The sequence below is a fragment of the Erinaceus europaeus genome, chromosome 12 (genome assembly GCF_950295315.1).
Source record: "Erinaceus europaeus chromosome 12, mEriEur2.1, whole genome shotgun sequence".
Lineage (NCBI taxonomy): Eukaryota > Metazoa > Chordata > Mammalia > Eulipotyphla > Erinaceidae > Erinaceus > Erinaceus europaeus.
The window spans coordinates 98,052,984-98,077,350 of NC_080173.1; the positions used below are offsets into that span (position 1 = coordinate 98,052,984).

The window sequence follows — 24,367 nt, forward strand, 5'->3', positions numbered from 1 at the left end:
TTTTTTTTTTCCTCCAGGGTTATTGCTGGGCTCGGTGCCTGCACCATGAATCCACCGCTCCTGGAGGCCATTTTTCCCCCTTTTTGTTGCCCTAGTTGTTGCAGCCTCGTTGCGGTTATTATTGCCATTGTTGACGTTGCTTTGTTGTTGGATAGGACAGAGAGAAATGGAGAGAGGAGGGGAAGACAGAGGGGGAGAGAAAGACAGACACCTTCCAACCTGCTTCACCGCCCATGAAGCGACTCCCCTGCAGGTGGGGAGCCGGGGGCTCGAACCGGGATCCTTACGCGGGTCCCTGCGCTTTGCACCACGTGCGCTTAACCCACTGCGCCACCGTCCGACTCCCCCCTCACAGATTTTTTAATCTGAAGAATTTTAAAAAATCCCAGAAATGATGAGAAACAATATAAGTAGGTAATCATAAATCAAGATTAGCATCCTCCTGCGCTCTCCTCTCACATACCTTATGCTCTGCTTTTTAAAAAGCTTCATTTTTAAATTTTTTAAATTATCTTTATTTATTTATTGGATAGAGACCACCAGAAATCAAGAGGGAAGGGGAGGATAGAGAGGCTGAGAGAGACAAGAGAGACACCTGCAGCTCTACTTCACTTGTGAAGCTTTCTCCCTGCAGGTGGGGACTGGGGACTCAAACCTGGGTCCGTGCACGTACACGCAACCAGGTGTGCCATTACCCAGCCCCATTATGCTCTGTTAATAGCTCTTTTAGGCTCTTTCTTCACAACACATAATACTTTTCATCATTTCCTTGGTTATGCTCTTTGGCCAGACCCTTAAGCTTCCTCAAGGCTAGTTTATTCCTACCCAGCTGACAGAGGAATCCTTTATTTTTTTTAATTGAAAACATTAAATTCTTTTTAAAATATTTATTTATTCTCTCTTGTTGTTTTTATTAATTTTTATTTATGTATTTATTCCCTTTTGTTGCCCTTGTTTTTTAAAAAATATTTTATTTATGTATTTATTCCCTTTTGTTGCTCTTGTTTTATTGTTGTAGTTATTGCTGTTATTGATGTCATTGTTGTTAGGACAGAGAGAAATGGAGAGAGGAGAGGAAGTCGGGGGAGAGAAAGACACCTGCAGACCTGCTTCACCACCTGTGAAGTGACTCCCCTGCAGGTGGGGATCCGCGACCTTGAACTGTGATCCTTAAGTCAGTCCTTGCACTTTGTGCCATGTGTGGTTAACCCTCTGTGCTACCGCCCAACTCCCGCCCTTGTTTTTTATTGTGTAGTTATTGTTTTTTAATTATTGTATTTATTTATTGAATAGAGACAGCCAGAAATCAAGAGGGAAGGGGGTGATAGAGAGGGAGAGAGACAGAGAGACACCTGCAGCCCTGCTTCACCACTGGCAAAGGTCTCCCCTTACAGGTGGGGACTGGGGACTCTAACCCAGATCCTTGCACATTGTAACATGTGTGCTCAACCAGGTGCGCCACCATCCAGCCCCCTGTTGTAGTTATTATTGATGTCATTGTTGGGTAGGACAGAGAGAAATGGAGAGAGGAGGGGAAGACAGAGAGGGGGAGAGATAGACACCTGCAGGCCTGTTTCACCGCCTGTGAAGCGACTCCCCTATAGGTGGGGAGCCGGGGGGCTGGAACCAGGATCCATACGCTGGTCTTTGCTCTTTGCACCACCTGAGCTTAACCTGCTGAGCTACCACCCAACTCCTGAAAACATTAAATTCTTATGGGGCCAGGCAGTGGTGCACCTGGTTAAGTGTACGCACTACGGTGCCCAAGGACCCGGGTTCAATCCCCTGGTCCCCACCTGCAGGGGGAAAGCTTTACAAGTGGTGAAGCAGGGTTGTAAGTGTCTCTGTGTCTCTTTCTCTACCTCTCCTCCTCTCTCAACTTCTAACAAGTAAATAAAAATATTTTTAAAACATTAAATTCTTTTTATAAATTTCTTTACTATCTTTATGCCCCCTGGAGGCCATTTTTTAATTGGATAGGTCAGAGAGAAATTGAGAAGAGAGGGAGAAAGAAAGAGAAAGATGGGGAGTCAGGCGGTAGTGCAGCGGGTTAAGCGCACGTGGCGCAAAACACAAGGACCATTGTGAGGATCCCGGTTCGAGCCCCCGGCTCCCCACCTGCAGGGGAGTCGCTTCGCATGCGGTGAAGCAGGTCTGCAGGTGTCTATCTTTCTCCATCCCTCTCTGTCTTCCCCTCCTCTCTCCATTTCTCTCTGTCCTATCTAACAACGACGACAACAATAATAACTACAACAACAATAAAAACAACAAGGGCAACAAAAGGGAAAATAAATAAAATAAAAATAAATTTAAAAAAAAGAAAGAGAAAGATGGGGGCCAGGAGTTAGCGCAGCAGGGTAAGCGCAGGGACCGGCCTAAGGATCCCGGTTGGAGCCCCTGGCTCCTCACTTGCAGGGGTATCGCTTCACAAGCAGTGAAGCAGGTCTGCAGGCATCTTTCTTTCTTTCACCCTCTCTGTTTTCCCCTCTTCTTTCGATTGATTTCTCTTTGTCATAAACAACAACAACAGCAATAACAACAATAACAACAACAAGGGCAACAAAATTGGGAAGGTGGCCTCCAGGAGCAGTGGATTCATAGTGCAGGCCCAGCGATAACCATGGAGGCAAAAGAGAAAAAAAAAAAAAGAAAGAAAGAAAGGGAGGAAGACAGAAAGAGAGAGTCGGGCGGTAGCGCAGCGGGTTAAGCGCAGGTGGCGCAAAGCGCAAGGACCAGTTTAAGGATCTTAGTTCGAACCCCCGGCTCCCCACCTGCAGGGGAGTCGCTTCACAGGCGGTGAAGCAGGTCTGCAGGTGTCTCTCTTTCTCTCCCCCCTCTATCTTCCCCTCCTCTCTCCATTTCTCTCTGTCCTATCCAACAACAACAATAATAATCATAACAATTAAAAAAGGGCAACAAAAGGGAACAACTAAATAAATAAATGTGTAAAAAAAGAAAGAGAAAGATAAACATCTGCAGACCTGCTTCACCACTTGTGAGGCGAGGTGACCCCTGTGCAGGTGGGGAACCGGGACCCTCGCATGGTTTCTTGAACTTTGTACTAAGTACACTTAACCGGGTGCACTACCACCCAGCACCCCTAAATTCTGTCTTTTTTTTTTTAACTAGAGCATGCCTCAGCTCTGGCTTCTGGTGGTGCGGGGGATTGAACCTGAAATTTTGGAGCCTCAGCCAGGAGAGTCTCTTTGCATAACCATTATGCTATCTATCCCATCCCTTAAATTCTTTTTGTTTTATTTTATTTTATTTTATTTTTTTGTTTTATTTTTTTATTGCCACCAGGCTTATTGCTGGGGCTCAGTGCTGGCAATATGAATCGATAACTCCTGGTGACCATTTTTTCCTTTATTTTTTTTCTTAGTTTTATTTAAGAGGACAGAGAGAAATTAAGAGGGAAGGGGAAACAAAGAGCGACATACAAAGATAGACACCTGCAGAGCTGCTTCACCACTCGTCTTCACTGCAGGTGGGGATTGGAGGCTTGAACCCTGATCCTTGAGCATGATGATATGTGTGCTTAACTAGGTGCACCACCACCTGGCCCCCTTAAAATTTTTGTTTGTGAGAGAGAAACAGAATGAGAGAAAGAATTAGGCTATGGAGCCCAGCTTAGGGCCTTAATCACACAAGCAACTCCTATGTTTTATCACTGAGACAAAATTCCAGCCCCCAGAGGAATTCTAAAAAGTCAGACCATGTCACTCCTGGTATAATTCCAGAATGATCCCCATGTCCTTCAGAGGGAAGACTGAGGTCCTCACAGAACACACAACACTGATGCATTTATCAGGGACTCCACTTCCCCTTTGCCACTCTGCTCTGGCCACAGAGGCCTCACTGTGGTTCCTCAAACAGGCCAGGCACAGCCCATCAGGACTTTTGCACCTTCTCTTCCTCTTCTTGGAAAGTCTTTCATTTCTTCTTCTTATTTTTCTTCTCCTTCTCCTTCTCCTTCTCCTTCTCCTTCTCCTTCTCCTTCTCCTTCTCCTTCTCCTTCTCCTTCTCCTTCTCCTTCTCCTTCTTCTTCTTTTTTTAACCAGAGCATTGTTCTGGCTTATGTGGTGCAGTTGATTTAACCTGGAACTTTGGAGCTTCAGAGCTTCGGGCATGAGTTTCTTTGTAAAACCATTATGTTATTTCCCCTTCCCAGGTCCCTCAGTCACTGCACCGCGTCTATAGATAGAATCCGTTCCATCACCTTCTCAGCTCTGGTTTATGTTGGTGCAGCAACAGAATCTGGAACCTTCAAGTGTCAGGCATAAAAGTCTTTTTGTATTAACTAATCTGCTCTCTCCCAAGTCCCACAACTTTTCAGGTGTTAAATCAGGTCACCTCAGAGAAACCCTCTCTCTTAATTAAAATTTGAAATTAGAGGGCCAGGCAGTGGCACAGTGGGTCAAGGGCATATGCCACAAAGCGCAAGGATTGGCACAAGGGTCCCAGATTGAACCCCAGCTTCCCACCTGCAGGGGGGGGGTCTTCTCACAAGCGGTGAAGCAGGTCTGCAGGTCTTTTTCTCCCCCTCTCTGTCTTCCCGTTCTCTCTCGATTTCTCTCTGTCCTATCCAACAACAACAACAATGATGATGATAAACAACAAGGACAAAAAAGGGAAGAAAATAGCTTCCAGGAGCAGTGGATTCATAGTGCAGGAGGCACCGAGTCCTAGTGATAACCCTTGAGGCAAAAAAAAAAGAAAAAGAAGAAGAAGAAATTACTAGCTCCCCATATTCTCTCTTTTTTTCTCAAAGATTTTATTTATTTTGTTAATTAGAAAGGTAGGAGGATAGAGAGAGAAAGAACCAGACATCACTCCAATCATGTGCTGTGGGAGATTGAACTCAGGACTTCATGCCTGAGAGTCCAGTGCTTTATTCACTGTGCCACCTCCTGGACCCCCCCCATATTCTCTCTCTTCCTTGCTTTGTTTCTTTACCCTTCTCTCTCTTTTTAAAGATTAATTTTATTCATACATATGAAAGAGTCACGTGAGACAGAGTGAGCAAGCAAGAAGAGCAGCACCCCAGAAATGGAACCAGGAGTGTCTGTCATGCAAGTCCAGTGCTCTACAAGTTGAGTCATTTACCGTTTTCCTCTCCCCTGAGAGAAGACCAGAGCATCACTCCGGCTCATGCAGTGGTGAGCTCTCAAACTCGGGACCTCATGCTTAAGAGTATAAATCTCAGGGTTTATTCTTCTCTGTTTTTACCACTTGATACCCTATGCACTTCTCATTTATCTTTATTATGGTCTATAGGCTCCATAAGGACAGGGACCTAGGTACTTTGCCACCAGCTGTATTTCAGTACGTAAAGATGCAAATGACTTCTACAGAACATGGAGAGGAATGGGTACCAGGAATGAGAAGACGCTGAAATTCCTGGAGCCGTATGTCCGACAGATGGACACTTGCAAAGCTCAGAGCTGTCAGGCCAACTTCACCCAAGCCACGCCCACGCGGGGCGGGGCCTAAGCCGGAAGCAGCTCCCCGGGCGGAAGCCGGGCCTGGCCTTCTGGCCCCGCCCCCGCCCTCCCGGGCTCTTGCCCCGCCCACCCGAATGTGGGTGAAAGGTCGCAGTGGCGGCGCGGGGGCCGGGGCAGTGGAGCGGGGCGGCTGGGAACAGGCTGGCACGCTGAAGGAGCGATCATGGCCGACCAGGCGAAGCCGATCAGCCCGCTGAAGAACCTGCTGGCCGGAGGCTTCGGCGGCATGTGCCTGGTGTTCGTGGGCCACCCGCTGGACACGGTCAAGGTGCGAGGAGGCTGAGGCTGGTGGGAGGAGGCCGGGTCGGGACGCGGAAAGCAGAGGTGGCTCCCAGCACCAGGTGGTGGTGGTGGAGGGGGATTTGGAAGCTTGCGTGAGAAGTCCAAGGAATCTTATTCAAGATTCTATTTATTCATGAGAAAGATAGGAGGAGAGAACCAAACATCACTTTGGCTGCTGGGGGTTGAACCTCATGCTTGAGGGTCCAGTGCTTTATCCACTGTGCCCCCTCCCAGACCACTCCAAGGAATCTTCTTTTGACCCCTTTTGGGGATCGGAGGACTTCGCTTTGGCGCCCTGACAGCTGACCCTCGCCGAGCAAGCAACTTCTAACCACCAATCCAGGATAATGGTTTAAAATTCTCCGTCCAGTAGGTTTTGCTGACCTTTGGGCCACTTTTTTTTTTTTTTTTTTTTTTAGGGCATAAGGAAGATAGAATTCATGAAATCACTGATTTTAACCAAACCTAACATTATCAACGATTGAGACAGGTGTTTTGCAATACGCGCCCCAGGAAGAGAACGAAAGATAAACATTGTATTTCCAGAGAGGTCTTTTGACAAATCCCCCTTGAGTCAGTGCTTGAGTCCATCTCCTTTGCCCTGTTCCAGCCACCAGTTGGGTCTTGACCTTCTTCAGCCTGACATTCTACCTAAATCTAAGTGGCCTCCTGTGGGAAGCAGCGGTGTCCTCAGTGACAGCACGTTCCAGGGAAAACAAGTGACAGGCTATACCCAGGGCCAGGCTTAGTCAAACTCATCAAGGCTTGTCTCTTATGGCTTAAGGCCTCTTCCCCTAGCAGTACTTTCCAGCAAGACCAAAGTCCATGACATGTGACTTAGCATTTACAGCTCCATCCTATTGATAGTTTCGGACCTTATTTCTGGACACACATTTGGGAAGAAATTGACAGGTCATGGCCATGGTGGACCTGTAGGGAGCAGACACGCGCCACATAGAGTGGGAAGCCTGTGGAGTAGGTTCTATTAGAGTGTCATGTTGGGCTTCCTCCATGGAGAAAAAAACTTTGCTGTCCTTCATCTAGACAAGGAACTGGGGTCATTCATAACAAGACTAGAATTAGAGTAACCAGGATGGTTAGGACACAGTGAAACATGAAATCAAATATTTATTTAGCTGGTGCTGAATAGTGTGTGTCAGGTTATCTTGGTATGCTTGTGATTTTACTGCTCCCAGACTCAGTTTCTTGATTATCCAGGTATAGTTACTAGGAGATCATTTGGTGTAAACACAGTTTCCTCATTTGTAAACTGGAAATACTATTTATTGATTTACTTATTTGTTTGCCATTTCTGGGGTTTTGCTGCTCCAGGCTGACTTTCTCAGACAGAGAGAGATGGAGACAGAGACACACAGAGAAAAGAAACACAGCACCAAAATTTCCTTAAGTGCGAGGACCAGGCTTGAGCCTAGGTCTGGATCAGGCAAGCAGTGCACTATCCAAGTGAGATATCAGGCCAACCTGCAGCCAGAAAGACTTGACCGTCAGGATTCCATAGACAATAAATAAATAAAGTGGATGAGGAAGTCAGAAAAACTGTCATTACTTAAAGAAAAAAAAATGCTACTTGTGCATTCAGAAATTGAGAATTGGAAGTAAAGTCTGAATTCATCATATTAAAGGGAAAACTAAAGACGTGCATGGGTACAGATTTCTCTTTTTTACACATTTGCATTTACTTACTATTGGATAGAGACTGAGAGAAATCGGGAGGGGAAGAGAAGATAGGGAAATAGTCAGAGAGTCACCTGAAGCGCTGCTTCACCCCTTGTGAAGATTTCCCCTGTGGCAGGTGGAGACCAGGGCCTTGAACTCAGGCCCTTGTACACTGTAATGTGAGTGCTTAACCAGTTGCACCACTGCCTGGTCCCCAGGTACAGATTTCTCCATTAAGAGTTTGGCAAGTGGTTCCGGAGGTGGCACAGTGGATAAAGCATTGAATCCTGAAGCATGAGGTCCCAAGTTCAATCCCTGGCAGCACATGTACCAGAGTGACGTTTAGTTCTTTCTCTCTCTCTCTCTCTTTCTTTTTCATTAATAAATAAATAAAATTCTTTTTTAAAAAATTGTGGTTCAGGAGGTGGCACAGTGGGAAAAGTGTTGGACTCTCAAGCATGAGGTCTTGAGTTTGCTCCCCAGCAGCACATGTACCAGAGTGCTGTCTAGTTCTTTCTCTTTCTCATCCTGTTTTTCTCATTAATAAATACATTAAAAAAAATAGGGGGGTCGGGTGGTAGTGCAGCGGGTTAAGTGCACATGGCGCAAAGCACAAGGACCTGAGTAAGGACCCCATTTTGAGCCCCCGGCTCCCCACCTGCAGGGGAGTCGCTTCACAGGCGGTGAAGCAGGTCTGCAGATGTCTGTCTGTCTCTCCCCCTCTCTGTCTTCCCCTCCTCTCTCCATTTCTCTCTGCCCTATCCAACAATGAACAACATCAACAACAATAATAACCACAACAAGGGCAACCAAAGGGGAAAAAAATGGCCTCCAGGAGCAGTGGATTCATGGTACAGGGACTGAGCCCCAACAATAATCCTGGAGGCAAAAAAAAAAAAAAAAAAAAAGAGTTTGGCAAATGCTTGAGCATTGCTTCTGACAGAAAGTCTGACCCAGCAGAATAACTAGCTATATTTTAATGTCTGGTTTCAGGTCCGACTGCAGACACAGCCTCCAAGTTCGCCTGGGCAGCCCCCCATGTATTCTGGGACCATTGACTGTTTCCGGAAGACTCTAATGAGAGAGGTATGGTATCTCTGAGCTGGGCATTGCTCTTACATAGAGGAACATTCACAGGATTGGTTTGTTACTCCCCAGGGGGACTGATTTGTGGGGTTTTGTAGAGACCCAGCCTGTGACTGTGGCTCCCTTCCTCCCAGGAATCCTAAAACTGCTAGTCATCTCTGCAGCCTTTCTCTAGATACTGCTTCATGCATATTATGAGAGCAAATAAAGTAGTTCTCTTTTGGAAGGTAGACTTTGGCTTCTGTAGGGGTCAGTGCTAAAAGTTTACATGAAATCTGGAGGGAAAAATCAACCTGAGGGGAGGGGGAGGGAGAGAGGGAGAGAGGAAGAGAGACACCAGCAGCCCTGCTTCATAGCTCATGAAGCATCCCCCCCTGCAGATGGGGAGCAAGGGCTTGAACCCAGATCCTTGCACATGGTAGTGTGTGCACTTACCTGAGTGTGCCACTACCTGCTCCCCCACTTCATGTGGAAAAGTGCCATGGCATTCATATGCTTTATTTAATGCTGCTCCCTGTGGGCTGCACTCATGTCAAGACATATGCCCTCTGGGTGAGTTTTCATCTGCCCTTCTTTTTATTACTTATTTATTTTTCTTTTTAATTTTTTAATATTTATTTACTCCCTTTTGTTGCCCTTGTTGTTTCTTTTGATTGTTGTAGTTACTATTGTTGTCTTCGTTGTTGGATAACACAGAGAGAAATGGAGAGAGGAGGGGACACCAGCTATCTATCCCTGCCCCATCCCTATCTTTTTAAATTTAATTTATTTTAAGTTCTTTCATGTCAGATATGAGCATAACTGCTCCTGCCCTTTTTTGTGGTCTAATTGCTTGTATGGTAGGGTTTTGTTTGTTTGTTTGTTTTAGCAGAGCACTGATCAGCTCTGGCTTATGGTGGTATGGGAGATTGAACCTGGGACTTTGAAGCCTCAGGCATGAGAGTCTCTTTGCAGAACCATTATGCTATCTACCCCCTTTTTTATTAGAATTAGACATTGAGAGGAGAGAGGGAGATGTGGAGAGAGAAATAAAGACACCTGTAGCACTACTTCCCCACTTGTGAAGCTTCCCCGTAAAGGTGGGGATGGAGGGCTGGCTTGACCCTGGGTCCTTGTGGGTGGTAATGTGTGCATACGCACCGCCCTCCATGTCATTCTTATCTTGCTTTCCATAGTGGAAAGTGTATCCAGTTTCTTCAGCAGTATATAAAAAGAAAACTTCCTGTAGCCCAGGAGGAGGTGCACTGACTAAAGCACTGGACTGACAAACATGAGGTCTTGGGCTCAAGTCCCAGCATCCCAGTGTGCCAGAGTGATGCTCTGGTTCTCTCTCTCTTGTTAGTAAATAAGTAAGTTAAAAAAAAAACAACCCTCAACTATTTCTGATAAACATGGGGTTTAACTTTCTTTCTTTTAAAATCTCTTTGGCAACCCAGCAGGTGGTGCAGTGAGTGGATAAAGCATTAGGCTCTCAAGTATGAGGTCCCGAGTTCAGTCCCCGGCATTGCGTGTGCCTGCGTGAGGTTCTGGTTCTTTTTGTTCTCCTTTTCCTCTTCCTCAACTTCCTCCTCCTTCTCCTACTTCTCCTCTTTCTTCTTCTTCTCTCTAATAAGTAAGTAAATTAAAAAAAAATATATATATATATATGTAAACTATATCTTCAAAGGAAGACTATAGACAGCACACCGCTTCCCTGCTTCAGCAATGTGCACGGTGGCGAGGTCTCTGGTTACCTTTTCCTGTGATTTCCTTGCAGGGCATCACAGGCCTTTATCGGGGAATGGCAGCCCCCATCATCGGAGTCACCCCCATGTTCGCTGTGTGTTTCTTTGGGTTTGGTTTGGGAAAGAAACTGCAACAAAAGTCTCCAGAGGATGTGCTCAGGTAAGTACTCTTAGGCCTGGACAGAATGGTAATCTGCCTGTGGGTGTGAAGTGGACGGAAGGAAAGGTCTTGATGGAAAGGTACTGGCTGTCCGCCTGGGCCTGGCAGCTGGCTCCTGGGAGCTCTGCAAGAGGGAGGTGTTCACCCTCTCTGCCACCCTCTCAGCTGTCATGATTGCTTCTTCCTTTTTTTTTTTTTTTTTTTTTTACCTGAGCACTGATCAGCTCTGTTTTATGGTGGTGCAGGGGACTGAACCTGGGACTTGGAAGCTTCAGGCATGACAGTCTGTTTGCAGAACCATTATGCTGTCTACCCTGCTCTCTTCTTCCTTTTTTTTTTTTAAGTATTTATTTTATTTATTTATTCCCTTTTGTTGCCCTTGTTGTTTTATTGTTGTAGTTATTATTGTTGTTGTCGTTGTTGGCTAGGACAGAGAGAAATGGAGAGAGGAGGGGAAGACAGAGAGGGGGAGAGACAGACAGACACCTGCAGACCTGCTTCACCGCCTGTGAAGCGACTCCCCTGCAGGTGGGGAGCCGGGGTTCGAACCGGGATCCTTATGCTGGTCCTTGTGCTTTGCGCCACCTGCGCTTAACCCGCTGCGCTACAGCCCGACTCCACTCTTCTTCCTTTTTTAAAATTTTATTTATTTATTTATTTATTTTTTGCTTCCAAGGTTATTGCTGGGGCTCAGTGCCTGCACTACCCGATCCACTGTTCTTGGAGGCCATTTTTTCCCCATTTTGTTGCCACTGCTGTCGTTGTTGGATAGGACAGAAAGAAATCAAGGGAGGAGGGGAAGACAGAGATGGGGAGAGAAAGCTAGACACCTGAAGACCTGCTTCACCGCTTGTGAAGCGACCCACCTGCAGGTGCGGAGGCAGAGTTTGGAACCGGGATCCTTACGCCAGTCCTTGCACTTCATACCATATGCATTTAACCCGCTGCACTATCACCTAGCCTCCCATCATGCTTTCTTCTATGATATATTATTTCTTCTTCTTTTTAAAATTTTATTATTTATTTATTTATTATTGGATAGCGACAAATTGAGAGGAGAGGGGGAGACAGGGAGGGAAAGAAACAGAGAGACACCTGCAACTTTGCTTCACCACCTGTCCAGGGACCCAGGTCTTCTCTGAGCATCTGGTCTCGTAACTTTGCTTGGTAGCCTCTCACTTACCCATAATCAACTTAGAGGCAGTGCCCCACCCCCAGGAGTTAGCAGTGTGTCCAGGCTCGGGGGAGTAAAGCAGGTTGGTCTCTTAAGAGGAGATCTAGTTGCTGAGTGTGCAAGGCTCCTCAGATTCCTCTGAGTTTTCACTGTGGCTCACTCTGTGGGGCCAGGGCGAGAGTCAGTATTCCTGGGAACCAGGGGCTCATTCTCTGCTCAGAGAACCCCAGAGCCCTTCATGCCCGTCTCAGTGCCGTCACTGTCCAGACCTTTTTCCTTCTTTCTTTGTTAAAATTTTATTTATTCAGAAATGACAGAGAAAGAACCAGACATCACTTTAGTACATGTGCTGCCAGGACCTTATGCTTGAGAGTTCATTGCCCTATCCACTGTGCCACCTCCCAGACCACTGTCTAGACCTTTTTCAGCAGCTTAAAGCACTTTCCTTACAGCCGGCCTGGCTGCCCCTCAGCCCTTGGGCATGGTCAGAGCACTTTCTCCTGGCTTTGTTGCTACCTTGTTTGGTTTGGGTCTCAGATGAATCAAGGAGGTGAGATTAGAAAGGAAATTCAATTGAGGTCCAGCTCTTGGGTAAGAGGCTTTCCACCCATATGCAATGAATTTTAGACTCAGAGAGGCCTGAAACTCACTTATAGTTATTATGCACGGCAGACCCAGAGATAAAACTGTCTGTCGGAGAGCTTCTTCTGTGGCTAAGCCACTGGAGGGAGTGTGCAGTGGGCCTCAGAACCAAACATCTGTTGCTCTTTATGCCGTGGCCCCTGCCCTGGAACATTTAACATCAGAAAACACCTAAACTTGGCGTTTGTATGAAATGGGGCTCTGCCAAGTTCAAGTATTTATTTGTTTACTTAATTATTATTGTTTTAATCTTTTTAAATTAATTTATTATTGGATAGAGACAGAGAGAAATTGAGAGGGGGTGGGGGAGAGAGAGAGAGAGAGACACCTGCAGCACTACTTCACCACTTATGAAGCTTTCCCCCTGCAGGTGGTGTCCAGGTCCTTGGATCTTTGTGCACCATTAGTGTGTGTGCTTAACCAGGTGCACCAACACCTGGCCCCATTTAGTTATTTCTCATTATTTATTTATTCCCTTTTGTTGCCCTTGTTGTTTTATTGTTGTAGCTATTGTTGTTGTTTGATGTCATATTGTTGGATAGGACAGAGAGAAATGAGAGGGGCTGGGAGGCGGGTGGGGGAGGGGGGACACAGACACCTGCAGACCTGCTTCACCACTTGTGAAATGACTCCCCTGCAGGTGGGGGGCCGGGGCTTGAACCAGAATCCTTACGCCGGTCCTGCACTTTGCACCACCGGCGCTTAACCCACTGCGCTACTGCCCGACTCCCCCTATTTATCATTTAATTTTATTATTTATTTATTCCCTTTTGTTGCCCTTTTGTTTTATTATTGTTGTTGTTATTGATGTCGTTGTTGTTGGATAGGACAGAGAAATGGAGAGAGGAGGGGAAGACAGGAAGAGAGAAAGACACCTGCAGATCTGCTTCACTGCTTGTGAAGCGACGCCCTTTTAAAAAATTGTTGTAGTTATTATTGTTGTTGTTGATGATGTCGTCATTGTTAGATAGGACAGAGAGAAATGGAGAGAGGAGGGGAAGACAGAGAGGGGGAGAGAAAGACAGACACCTGCAGACCTGCTTCACCGCCTGTGAAGCGACTCCCCTGCAGCAGGTGGGGAGCCGGAGGCTCCAACCAGGATCCTTATGCAGGTTCTTGTGCTTTGCGCCACATGCGCTTAACCTGCTGTGCTACACCCGACTCTCCCCTATTTATCATTTTAATGATTTATGTTATTATATATGAGAAAGAGTTTTGCATGAGGGAGAGTGAGGAGAGGGAGAGGCAAGCCAGAGCACCATGCCAGAACATGCCTTGCCAGCGATCAGTGAAGACTCCGGCGGGCGTGAGAACTTGATGTTCTGGGGGTAGGGGTAGGGGTAGGGAGTTGGCAGGATAATGATTTTGCAGAGAGACTCATACCTGAGGCTCCAAAGTCCCAGGTTCAGTCCCGTACCACCATCAGCCCGAGCTGAGCAGTGCTCTGATAAAAAAAAGGGGGGGTGCTGGGCGGTAGTGCAGCAGTGCAAGGACCGGCAAGGACTGGTGTAAGGATCCCAGTTCGAGCCCCCAGTTCCCCACCTGCAGGGGTGTCACCTCAGAAGTGGTGAAGCAGGTCTGCAGGTATCTATCTTTCTCTCCTCTCTGTCTTCCCCCTCCTCTCTTGATTTCTCTCTGTCCTATTCAACAACAGCTGTTAACAACAATAACAACAACAACAAGGACAACAAAATGGGAAAAATAGCCTCCAGGAGCAGTGGATTCGTAGTGCAGGCACTGAGCCCCAGTGATGACCCTGGAGGGAAAAAAAAAAAAAAAGGAGAGAGAGAGAGAGAGAGAGAGAGAGAGAAAACTGGATGTTCTACCAGTTGAGCCATTTTCCTAGCTGCTATATTTTAAAAATGTATTTTATTTATTGTTCAGAAACAGAAAGAAATTGATGTGGTCCGGGAGGTGGTGCAGTGGATAAAGCATCGGACTCTCAACCATGAGGTCCTGAGTTCACTGTCTCCTTCTCCTTCTGCTTCTCTTGTTTCTTCTTCTCCTTTATAGATGGGACAGAGAGAAATTGAAAGGGGAGGGATAAATAGAAAGGGAGTGAGAAAGACACCTGCAGACCTGCTTCACTGCTCACGAACATCCGTCCTGCAGTTGGCGAGCAAGGGCTCAAACCCAGGTCCTTGGACGTGGTAATGTGTGTACTCAGCTGGTATACCACCCTCCTCATGTCTCTCTCTTTCCTTCCTTCTTTTTTTTCTTTTCTTCTCTCTCTCTCTCTCTCTTTTTTTTTTTTTTTTTTGTGCCTCCAGAAGTATTTCTGGGGCTTGGCGCCTGCACTACAAATCCACTGCTCCTGGAGGCCATTTTTTACATTTTCTTGCCCTTGTGGTTATTGTTGTTGTTGGATAGGACAGAGAGACATTGAGAGAGGAGGGGAAAGACAGGGGCGGTGCGGAGGGGAGAGAAAGAAAGACAACTGAAGACCTGCTTCACGGCTTGTGAGGTGACCGACCTCCCTGCAGGTGGGAAACCGGGATCCTTGGGCGGGTCGTTGGTGCCAAGTGCGCTTAACCTGCTGCACCACCTCCCGGCCCCCACTTTCTTTTCTTTCTGTTGGAGCTGTGTGGTGTTGAATCCGGGGCGTCTGGCATGCAATCCTTGCCTCATTCTTACAAAGTGACCCTCTTTGCTGGGCTTGCTCCTGCCAGCGTGATGAGTCATAGGCACTTACCTCTGGTTTTTGTTTTCAATGCAGTTACCCCCAACTATTTGCAGCTGGGATGTTGTCTGGTGTTTTCACCACAGGAATCATGACCCCTGGAGAAAGGATCAAGTGCTTGTTACAGGTGAGGTGTGATCTGCGTCGGGAGTGGCATCACGGTGAGGAGGCGGCCAGCTTTTCCCATTCAGTATACAGTTTCTGTGCGCAGCTTCTGCCCTTTCACCCTTTACAAAGACTGCGGTCAGGTGTGCAAAAACAGGTGTGACATGTCAGGCTGGCTTTATCCACCCTTATTAGCAGCCGCTTCAGCAATTCTGAAGGGTGAGTCATGTGTCCTCAGAGGTGGAAGGCAGGCTTCTCCTGCCCTGCCAGCTGCCCAAACGCACAGTGCCTCCCAGTGTCTGCCTTATTCTTAGGTCCAGAGTGTGAGCCTTAACGCACAGGATTTCGGTTCAAATGGGCCCCAGGGGGCGGGGTGCATCCATTACCATGCACAAGGACCCGGGGCCGAGCCCCCACTCCCTGCCTGCAGGGGAAAGGTTCATGAGCAGTGAAGCAGGTCTCTGAGTGTCTTTTTACGTTTTTTTTTTTAGTAAATATTTATTTATTTATTAGAGAGAATTTGTGAGGGAGAGAGACGGCTCTACAGTGGCCTCACCACTTGTGAAGCTTCCCCTCTCAGGTGAGGACTGGGGGATTGAACCCAGGCCTTTGTGCACTGTAGCACGTGCACTCAACCAGGTGTGCCACCACCTGGCCCTACCCCTCCCCTTAATTTTTTTTTTTTTTTTTTAATATTTATTTTTTGGGCTGGGGACTTAACAGCCCATGAAGTTTCCCTGATGCCATCCACATTGTTCCACAGCTTACACCTGTTAACAGCCCTGCGCCTGTTAAAACATGTGCTTTACCAGGTGCGCTAACCCTTGGTCCCTGTTGTCAGTAACAGAGAGCCTCTTCCCGGCAGGCTCAATACCACTTGTGAAGCTTCCTCCCTGCAGGTGGGGACTCAGGACTTGAACCTGGGTCCATGTGCCTAGTAATCCATGCATTTAACCAGGTGTACCACCACCCAGCCCTGAGACTGGATCTTATTTTATTTTCATTGATTTAATTATGAATGACAAGTTTGTTGGATAGGATACACAATTGCCACCACCAGAGGAATGCATCCTATTTCTTCCATTGAAAACTTCCCTATTCTTAATTTTTTTTTTTTCTTACTCAGCTCTGCAGGGGATTGAACCTGGAACTTTGGAGCTTCAGGCACAAGTGTCTCTTTATGTATAACCATTATGCTATCTATCTACCCATGCCTAAAGCTTTCCTATTCTTTATCCCCCTGGGAGTATGGAGCCAGGGTCTTATTTTAAATTGGTTTTAGCTGACTTCCTCTGACATTGTAGCAGGAAAGAGAAGGCTGCTGCCCCATTCCTGCTAGGCGGAAGCAGAGGCCTGGCTTCCCTAATTGGTTGCTATTTGCCATTTGGGTGGGGTACTTCTTTTTACTGCTGGTTATGTGTGGGAGTGGCAGTAGATGCTTGTTACTACTGGTCTGGGATGAAAGTCCTACTTCCCTTCCAGATCCTGATGCTCTCTAACTCAACCCTATAGCCTTATTATCTATAGCCTTCTAGTGGTGAAAATATTTGTGTGCTCACTTGATCTTTGCTGGTGTGGAAGGTGAGGCCACAATCTTTTCTATGGTGTCTACCTTGAATAGAGTGTTTATTGCCTAGAGGTTTTTCTGTCTTCTTAGTCCTTTTGATGTTCTTTGTCTACAGAAGGCAGGTTTTTGAACTTTTTTGTTCTTTACTGTTGGTGTTACTAGGCTGCCAGTTTCTTCAGCTTTAAGAGTAGGATATATTGGGAGTAAGGAGTAGCACAGCAGGGTAAGTGCAGGTGGTGCAAAGTGCAAGGACCGGCATAGGGATCCCGGTTTGAGCCTCTGGCTCCCCACCTGCAGGGGAGTCTCTTCACAAGCAGTGAAGCAGGTCTGCAGGTGTCTATCTTTATCTCCCCCCTCTCTGTCTTCCTCTCCTCCCTCCATTTCTCTCTGTCCTGTCCTACAATAACGACATCAGTAACTACAACAATAAAAAAACAAGGGCAACAAAAGGGAATAAATAAATAAATATTTTTTAAAAAAAGATTAGTGGTCCAGGAGATGGTGCGGTGCATAAAGCATTGGTCTTGCAGGCAGGAGGTCTCGAGTTAAATCCCCTACAGCACATGTACCAAAGTGATGTCTGGTTCTTTCTCTCTCTCCTCCTATCTTTCTCATTAATAAATAAATATTTTTTTAAAAGATTAGGATATATAAAGAAGAAAATCCCTGGGTGGGGGTAGACAGCATAATGGCTATGCAAAGAGACTCTCATGCCTGAGGCTTCATAGGCATTGAGCACCATCGATAAACCTGGTGGCAAAAAAACAAAACAATGAAATAAAATTATAAAAAAAAAAAAAGAAGAAGAAAATCCCAGAAATCTCATCAGCATGTCATTCTTCAAGTCCTGGCCTGTCTTTTCTCTAGATTTTCAGTCTTCCTTAAAAAAAAATTTTTTTTTTGAATTACTGTTTTATCTATTTATTTATTTTATCTATTTATTTATCTATTACTGTTTATCTATTTATTTTCCTTTAAGGTTTCTTTTTGTTAATCTTTTTATCTACTATTGGATAGAGACACAGAGAAATTAAGAAGGGAGGGGAAATAGAGGGAAAGAAACAGAGAGATGCTTGCAGCCCTGCTTCACCGCTCATGAAGCTTTCCCCTTGCATGTGAAGCTGGGGCTTGAACCCAAGTCCTTGTGTACTGGAATGTGTGCGCATAGCTGATGAGGTGGACGAGTGGTTAAGGTGATGGACTGCTGTAATGTGTGCGTTTAACCAGGTGCACCACCACCTAGCCCCCTTGTCTTTTTTTTAAAAAATATTTCTTTATTTATTCCCTTTTGTTGCCCTTTTTTATTGTTGTTATTTTTTTATGGTTTTCTTTTTTAAAAAAATATTTATTTACTTATTCCCTTTTGTTTTCCTTGTTTTATTGTTGTAGTTATTGATGTCATTGCTGTTGGATAGGACAGAGAGAAATGGAGAGAGGAGGGGAAGACAGAGAGGGGGAGAGAAAGATAGACAACTGCAGACCTGCTTCATGCTGGCACTCTCGTGTAGTGGCCCCAGCCAGGGGGTAAGCCACCGACCCTCCCTCACCGGCTCTTAGGAACCATGAGATTCAGAAAGGAGGCATCGGGGAGTATTCTGGTACAAATACTCATTTATTTGGAGAAGTGTACAGGTTTTTATAAGAACATTTTTCACATATGTCAGAAATTACAGGTTTCTTAAAGGTCAGCTTGCCCCTATGGTAGGGGGCTGGTATGACAAGAATTGATGAGATACATAAAGGTTAAGACAGTTAGTCTCCATGATGCAGGCAAGTTAATTATCCAGAGGCATTTGAGAGAAGCATAGGGGTTAAACCAGTAAGGTGAGGCAGAGAAGAAGAAAAACAAAGCTTGATGTAAATCACAGATATCAAAGGACACAAGGAAATAGGATTTGGGGTTTTCACTGTCTGGTGTTGGGGAGGTATATGATAGAGTGTGTTCTCCTTTGTGATCAAAAGGTGAAGTGGATGTGTGAACTTTGAGTGAACCCTCAAGCAGGCAGCCATTTGGCCTGCTAGCAGGAGAGAACTAAGTGTGAGAGGCTTGTAGGCTTTCTGTGAGCTTGAGAGACTAACAAGAAGAAACTGAGTCTGGGAGACTTTTCCCTCTTGGCTCATCTTATAAGGAGAGAGGCTAACAAGTGGGGTGTCTTTCCAGACCTCCATCCACGGATGGGAGAGGAGAGCTCCCCTAAGCTCCACCAAGCTTTCTTTCTTTTTTTTTTTTTTTTTTTAAGATTTCATTTATTTATTTATTTATGAGAAACATAGGAGGAGAGAGGAAGAACCAGGCATCACCCTGGTACATGTGCTGCCGGGGATTGAACTCAGGACCTCATGATTGAGAGTCCAATGCTTTTATCCGCTGCGCCACCTCCCGGACCACTCCACCAAGCTTTCATATAGTCCCACAGCTTCACTGCTTGTGATGTGACTCCCCTGCAGGTGGAGAGCCGGGGGCTCGAACCGGGATCCTTACATCAGTCCTTATGCTTTGAGCCACCTGTGCTTCACCTGCTGTGCTACCGCCCAACTCCCTGGAATTTTTTTTTTTAGTAGTTTTATTCCATGAGTTGTTTGATGATGGTTTCATCTGTGTCTTTTGTGCTTGAAGTCTTTCCCTGTACCTGGAAGAGGCATTTCTCAGTCCTATTCTCTCTCTTACTCCTTAGTCTGTGAAGTGACTGCCACTTGGCTCCACTCTTCTCTCCTCAGGTCCCCAACCTCTTAGTGGATGGCCAACTTCCTATTTTGTTAATAAAATTGAAACCGAGGGGGCCAGGTGATGATACACCCAGTTAAGTACATATACTACTTTGCACAAAGACCTCGGCTCTAGCCCCCTGCTCCTCATCTACAGGGGAGACACTTCAACTGCGGGGGAAACAGGTTTGCAGGTGTCTGCCTCCCTCTCTCAGTTTGTCTCTGTCTTGTCTAATAGAAATAAAATGAAAGAGGGGGCTGGGCAGTAGCACAGTGGCATAAGCACACATGACACAAAGCGCAAGGACCGGCGTAAGGATCTCGGTTTGAGTCCTCAGCTCTCAACTTCCATGGGGGTCACCTCACAAATAGTGAAGCAGTTTTGCAGGTGTCTTTCTGTCCCCCTCTCTAGCTTCCCCTCCTCTCTAGATTTCTCTCTGCCCTATATAACAACAATAACAATGACAACAAATTGGAAAAAATGGCCTACAAGAATAGTGAATTCGTAGTGCAGGCACTGAGCCCCAGAGATAACCTTGGAGGCACAAAAAAAAAAAAAAAAAGGAAAAAAATGACTGCCCAGAATGGTGGATTCATAGTGCTGGCACTAAGCCCCAGCAATAACTTTGGTGGCAATAAAAAAAAAAAAAAATTGAGGGAGTCAGGCTGTAGCACAGCGGGTTAAGCGCAGGTGGCGCTAAGCTCAAGGACCGGCGTCAGGATCCCAGTTCGAGCCCCCGGCTCCCCACCTGCAGGCAGGTCTCTTCACAAGCGGTGAAGCAGGTCTGCAGGTGTCTGTCTTTCTCTCCCCCTCTCTGTCTTCCCCTCCTCTCTCCATTTCTCTCTGTCCTATCCAACAACAACGACATCAATAATAACTACAACAATAAAACAACAAGGGCAACAAAAGGGAATAAATAAATAAAATAAAATATATAAAAAAATAATTGAGTGGTCCATAAAGTGGTGCAGTGGATAAAACACTGGACTCTCAAGCATGAGGTCCTGAGTTCAGTCCCCCGCAGCACTTGTGCCAGAGTGATGTCTGGTTCTGTCTCCTGTCTTTCTCATCAATCAATAAATAAATAAATAAAATATTTTAAAACCTTTAAAACTGTGCAGCTGAGGTAAGGCACAGGGGGAGGCAAACTTGGCTTCTCTCTTGCTTTTCCTTCTTTGTACTGTGCTGCTGCTCCTTCTCTGTGCTTTGTTAATTTCATTATCATCTTCCCAATCTTTTAAAATGTCTGTCTGTCTAGGAGCTACCAGGAGTAGCTAATGTTAAAGTACATGTTTTCCATGGGTTAGGGCCTAGGTTTGAGCCTCCAGTCACCTCATGGAAGCACCCATCCGGGGCAAGTTCTGTGAGCAGCACAGCAGTGCTATTGTGTCTTTTCTCTTTTTTTCCTTTTTCTTTCTCTTCTTCTTTTTCTTTTTTTTTAATAATCTTTTTTAAAAAAGTTTTTAAAAAGTGTTTATTTAGGGAGTCAGTCGGTAGCGCAGCGGGTTAAGCGCACGTGGCGCAAAGCGCAAGGACCGGCATGAGGATCCCGGTTCGAGCCCCCGGCTCCCCACCTGCAGGGGAGTCGCTTCACAGATGGTGAAGCAGGTCTGCAGGTGTCTCTCTTTCTCTCTCCCTCTCTGTCTTCCCCTCCTCTCTCCATTTTTCCATTGGTCCTTGCGCTTTGCGCCACGTGTGCTTAAGCCGCTGCGCTACCTCCCGACTCCCTTTATTTTTATTTTTATTTTTTTACCAGAGCACTGCTGAGCTCTGGCTTATGGTGGTGTAGGGGATTGAACCTGGGACTTTGGAGCCTCAGGCATGAGAGGCTCATTGCATTACCATTATGCTATCTACCCTTGCCCCATGTCATAGTTTTTTTCATTTATTTATTTTATTATTTAAAAAAAAATTTTTTTTTAAAATATTTATTTTATTTATTCCCTTTTGTTGCCCTTGTTGTTTTATTGTTGTTGTCGTTGTTGGATAGGACAGAGAGAAATGGAGAGAGGAGGGGAAGACAGAGAGGAGGAGAGAAAGATAGACACCTGCAGACCTGCTTCACCACCTGTGAGGCGACTCCCCTGCAGGTGGGGAGCCGGGGTTCGAACCGGGATCCTTATGCCGGTCCTTGTGCTTTGCGCCACCTGCGCATTTATTTATTTTATTTATTATTGGCTAGAGACAGAAAGAAATTGAGATGGGAGGGGAGATAGAGAAAAAAAGCCAGAGAGACACCTGCAGCCTTGCCTCACCATTTATGAAGCATTTCCCCTGCAGGTGAGGACCAGGGGCTTGAACACGGGTCCTTGTGCACTGTGATGTGTGGCTTTAATTACTTTGGTTCATTGATTGCTCTGTGTTTGCCTTCCACTTGGCTTTGTACTTGCTGTGGCTGAAGTTTCACATTAACGCCTTTCCACCTAGTGCGTAACACTCCACAGTCATTTTCTCATCTTCTATGCCCTGCTGACCCGCTGACTTTTTTTTTTTTTTCCTCCAGGGTTATTGCTGGGCTCGGTGCCTGCACCATGAATCCACCACTCCTGGAGGCCATTTTCCCCCCTTTTCGTTGCCCTAGTTGTTGCAGCCTCGTTGCGGTTATTATTGCCATTGTTGACGTTGCTTTGTTGTTGGATAGGACAGAGAGAAACAGAGAGAGGAGGGGAAGACAGAGAGAGAGGGGAGAGAAAGACAGACACCTGCAGACCTGCTTCACCGCCCGTGAAGCGACTCCCCTGCAGGTGGGGAGCCGGGGGCTCGAACCGGGATCCTTACGCTGGTCCCTGCGCTTTGCGCCACGTGCGCTTAACCCACTGCGCCACCGCCCGGGCCCCCCCGCTGACTTTTATATTATATCGCCTCTTCTGACTTGAGACACTCCCCACTCCTTAGATTCAGGCTTCTTCGGGAGAGACCAAGTACACTGGTGCCTTGGACTGTGCAAAGAAGTTATACCAGGAGTCAGGAATCCGAGGCATCTACAAGGGGACCGTGCTTACCCTTATGCGAGGTAACCCTGAAGCCTCCCCTTTCAGTCACCTTGGGGCACTGGACTCACCTGACCAGGGTCTTTCACAGAAGGTCTTGCCTGGGCCACTCCATGACTCCGTCCTTTCTAGAGCTCTGACTTTTAGCAGCTTGAGCTCTGGCTAGCACGGCACAAATAAGGATGTGGGAGGGCTTCCATCCTTCAGTGAACCTGGCTGGCACTCAAGGTGCAATTGGAGTAGCAAGTAGAAACTGTGGCTGGGGGAGGGGGGTGAGTGAGAAGAGACAGTGGCATAGGTACTGTGGTGCCACCATGTGGTGCCAGGGCTTGAACCCAGGGCCACACACATGGTGTGGTGTGCGCCCTATGGGTGAGTTATCTCCCAGTACCGAGAGGGGGTTCAAAAATGAAAAGACGTTGTGTGTTTGTGCTCTCTGCTCTCTCATCTGACCTGCTCTGTGCCCGTGACAACCACAAGTAGGGAGTGCTGCTGAAGGACCTCTGGAAACCTTGATGGTTCCAGTACCAAGCTTGGCTCTTCTTCGTACAACCTGTGAGGATTTCAGATAATTTTTTTAAAAGACTTTATTTATTTATTCATGAGAAAGATAGGAGGAGAGAGAAAGAACCACACATCACTCTGGTATTTGTGCTGCCAGGGATTGAACTCGGGACTTCATGCCTGAGAGTCCAATGCTTAATCCATTTCACCACTTCCCAGACCACGATTTCAGATATTTTTTATTTATTTTTTATTATTTATTTTCCCTTTTGTTGCCCATGTTGTTTTACTGTTGTTGTAGTTATTATTCTTGTTGTTGGATAGGACAGAGAGAAATGGAGAGAGGAAGGGAAGATAGAGAGGGGGAGAGAAAGACAGACACCTGCAGGCCTGCTTCACCGCCTGTGAAGTGACTCCCCTGCAGCTGGGGAGCCGAACCAGGATCCTTACGCCAGTCCTTGTGCTTCACGCCACGTGCGCTTAACCCGCTATGCTACCACCTGACTCCCGATTTCAGATAATTTAACTCACTTCTTTCTTGCCACAAACAGATGTTCCAGCTAGTGGGATGTATTTCATGACATACGAGTGGCTAAAAAACATCTTCACTCCAGAGGGCAAAAGGTAAGGAGAAGAGAACTTAGAGCCACTTTGCCCATCATGAGTAGCTTCCATGTGGGTCTGAAGACAGAAGTGGGACTTCCTTCCTGCTCCATGGAGACTTCCCTCTCACTGCTGCTCAGGTCCAGTTAGGATTTTGTACTCTGTGTCTCACCCACCGAAGCAGGAAACTGAAGTGCTTGCTCTTCAAGAAATGGCATCACTATGTCACAGGAGCCTTATGCGTGGGCCTCCTTTTCCCTCCAGTCACTTGAGCCCTCTCTGTTATTGCTGTCTGGACACCTTTCTCACAGCCTTGTCTGACTGGGATTGTGGTTGCTATTCTGCAGTGTCAATGAGCTCAGTGTGCCTCGAATCTTGGTAGCCGGAGGCGTCGCAGGGATCTTCAACTGGGCTGTGGCGATTCCCCCAGATGTCCTCAAATCCCGCTTTCAGACCGGTGAGTTGATGGGGAAGCCCTGGGATGGCTACCCCTGGGCTCCAAAGACTGTTTGTTTTACCAGAACATTGCACAGCTCTGACTTATGCAGTGGCTGGGGATTGGACCTGGGACTTGAGAAACTTGGGCATGAAAGTCTTTTTATTTTTATAAAGTTTATTTTATTTTTTTATCTTTATTTGTTGGATGAAGACAGCTAGAAATTGAGAGGGAAGGGGGTGGTAGAGAGGGAGAAAGACAGAGACACCTGCAGAACTGCTTCACCACTTGCAAAGCTTTCTCCCTGCAGGTGGGGACCGGGGCTTGAACCCAGATCCTGCACATTGTAGCATGTGTGCTCAACCAGGTGCGCCACCATCTGGCCCTGAAAGTCTTTTTTTTTTTTGCTTCCAGGGTTATTGCTGGGGCTTGGTGTGTGCATCACGAATCCACTGCTGCTGGAGACCATTTTTTTCCCTTTTGTTGCCCTTGTTGTTTTATCATTGTTGTGGTTATTATATTGTTG

The 24,367-nt window shown here is 46.5% G+C and overlaps 1 protein-coding gene across 1 annotated transcript in view; it reads left to right on the forward strand.

Moving 5' to 3' along the window:
- Nucleotides 1-5,560: 5,560 nt before the first annotated feature.
- SLC25A20 (solute carrier family 25 member 20) overlaps nucleotides 5,561-24,367 on the forward strand; it is a 21,777-nt gene continuing 2,970 nt past the window's right edge. The window contains exons 1-7 of the mRNA XM_007533576.3: nucleotides 5,561-5,772; nucleotides 8,457-8,549; nucleotides 10,306-10,433; nucleotides 14,966-15,056; nucleotides 22,204-22,321; nucleotides 23,354-23,426; nucleotides 23,753-23,862. Coding sequence (XP_007533638.2) covers nucleotides 5,668-5,772; nucleotides 8,457-8,549; nucleotides 10,306-10,433; nucleotides 14,966-15,056; nucleotides 22,204-22,321; nucleotides 23,354-23,426; nucleotides 23,753-23,862 — 718 coding nt within the window. The 5' untranslated portion in view covers nucleotides 5,561-5,667. The remainder of the gene's footprint in view (nucleotides 5,773-8,456; nucleotides 8,550-10,305; nucleotides 10,434-14,965; nucleotides 15,057-22,203; nucleotides 22,322-23,353; nucleotides 23,427-23,752; nucleotides 23,863-24,367) is intronic.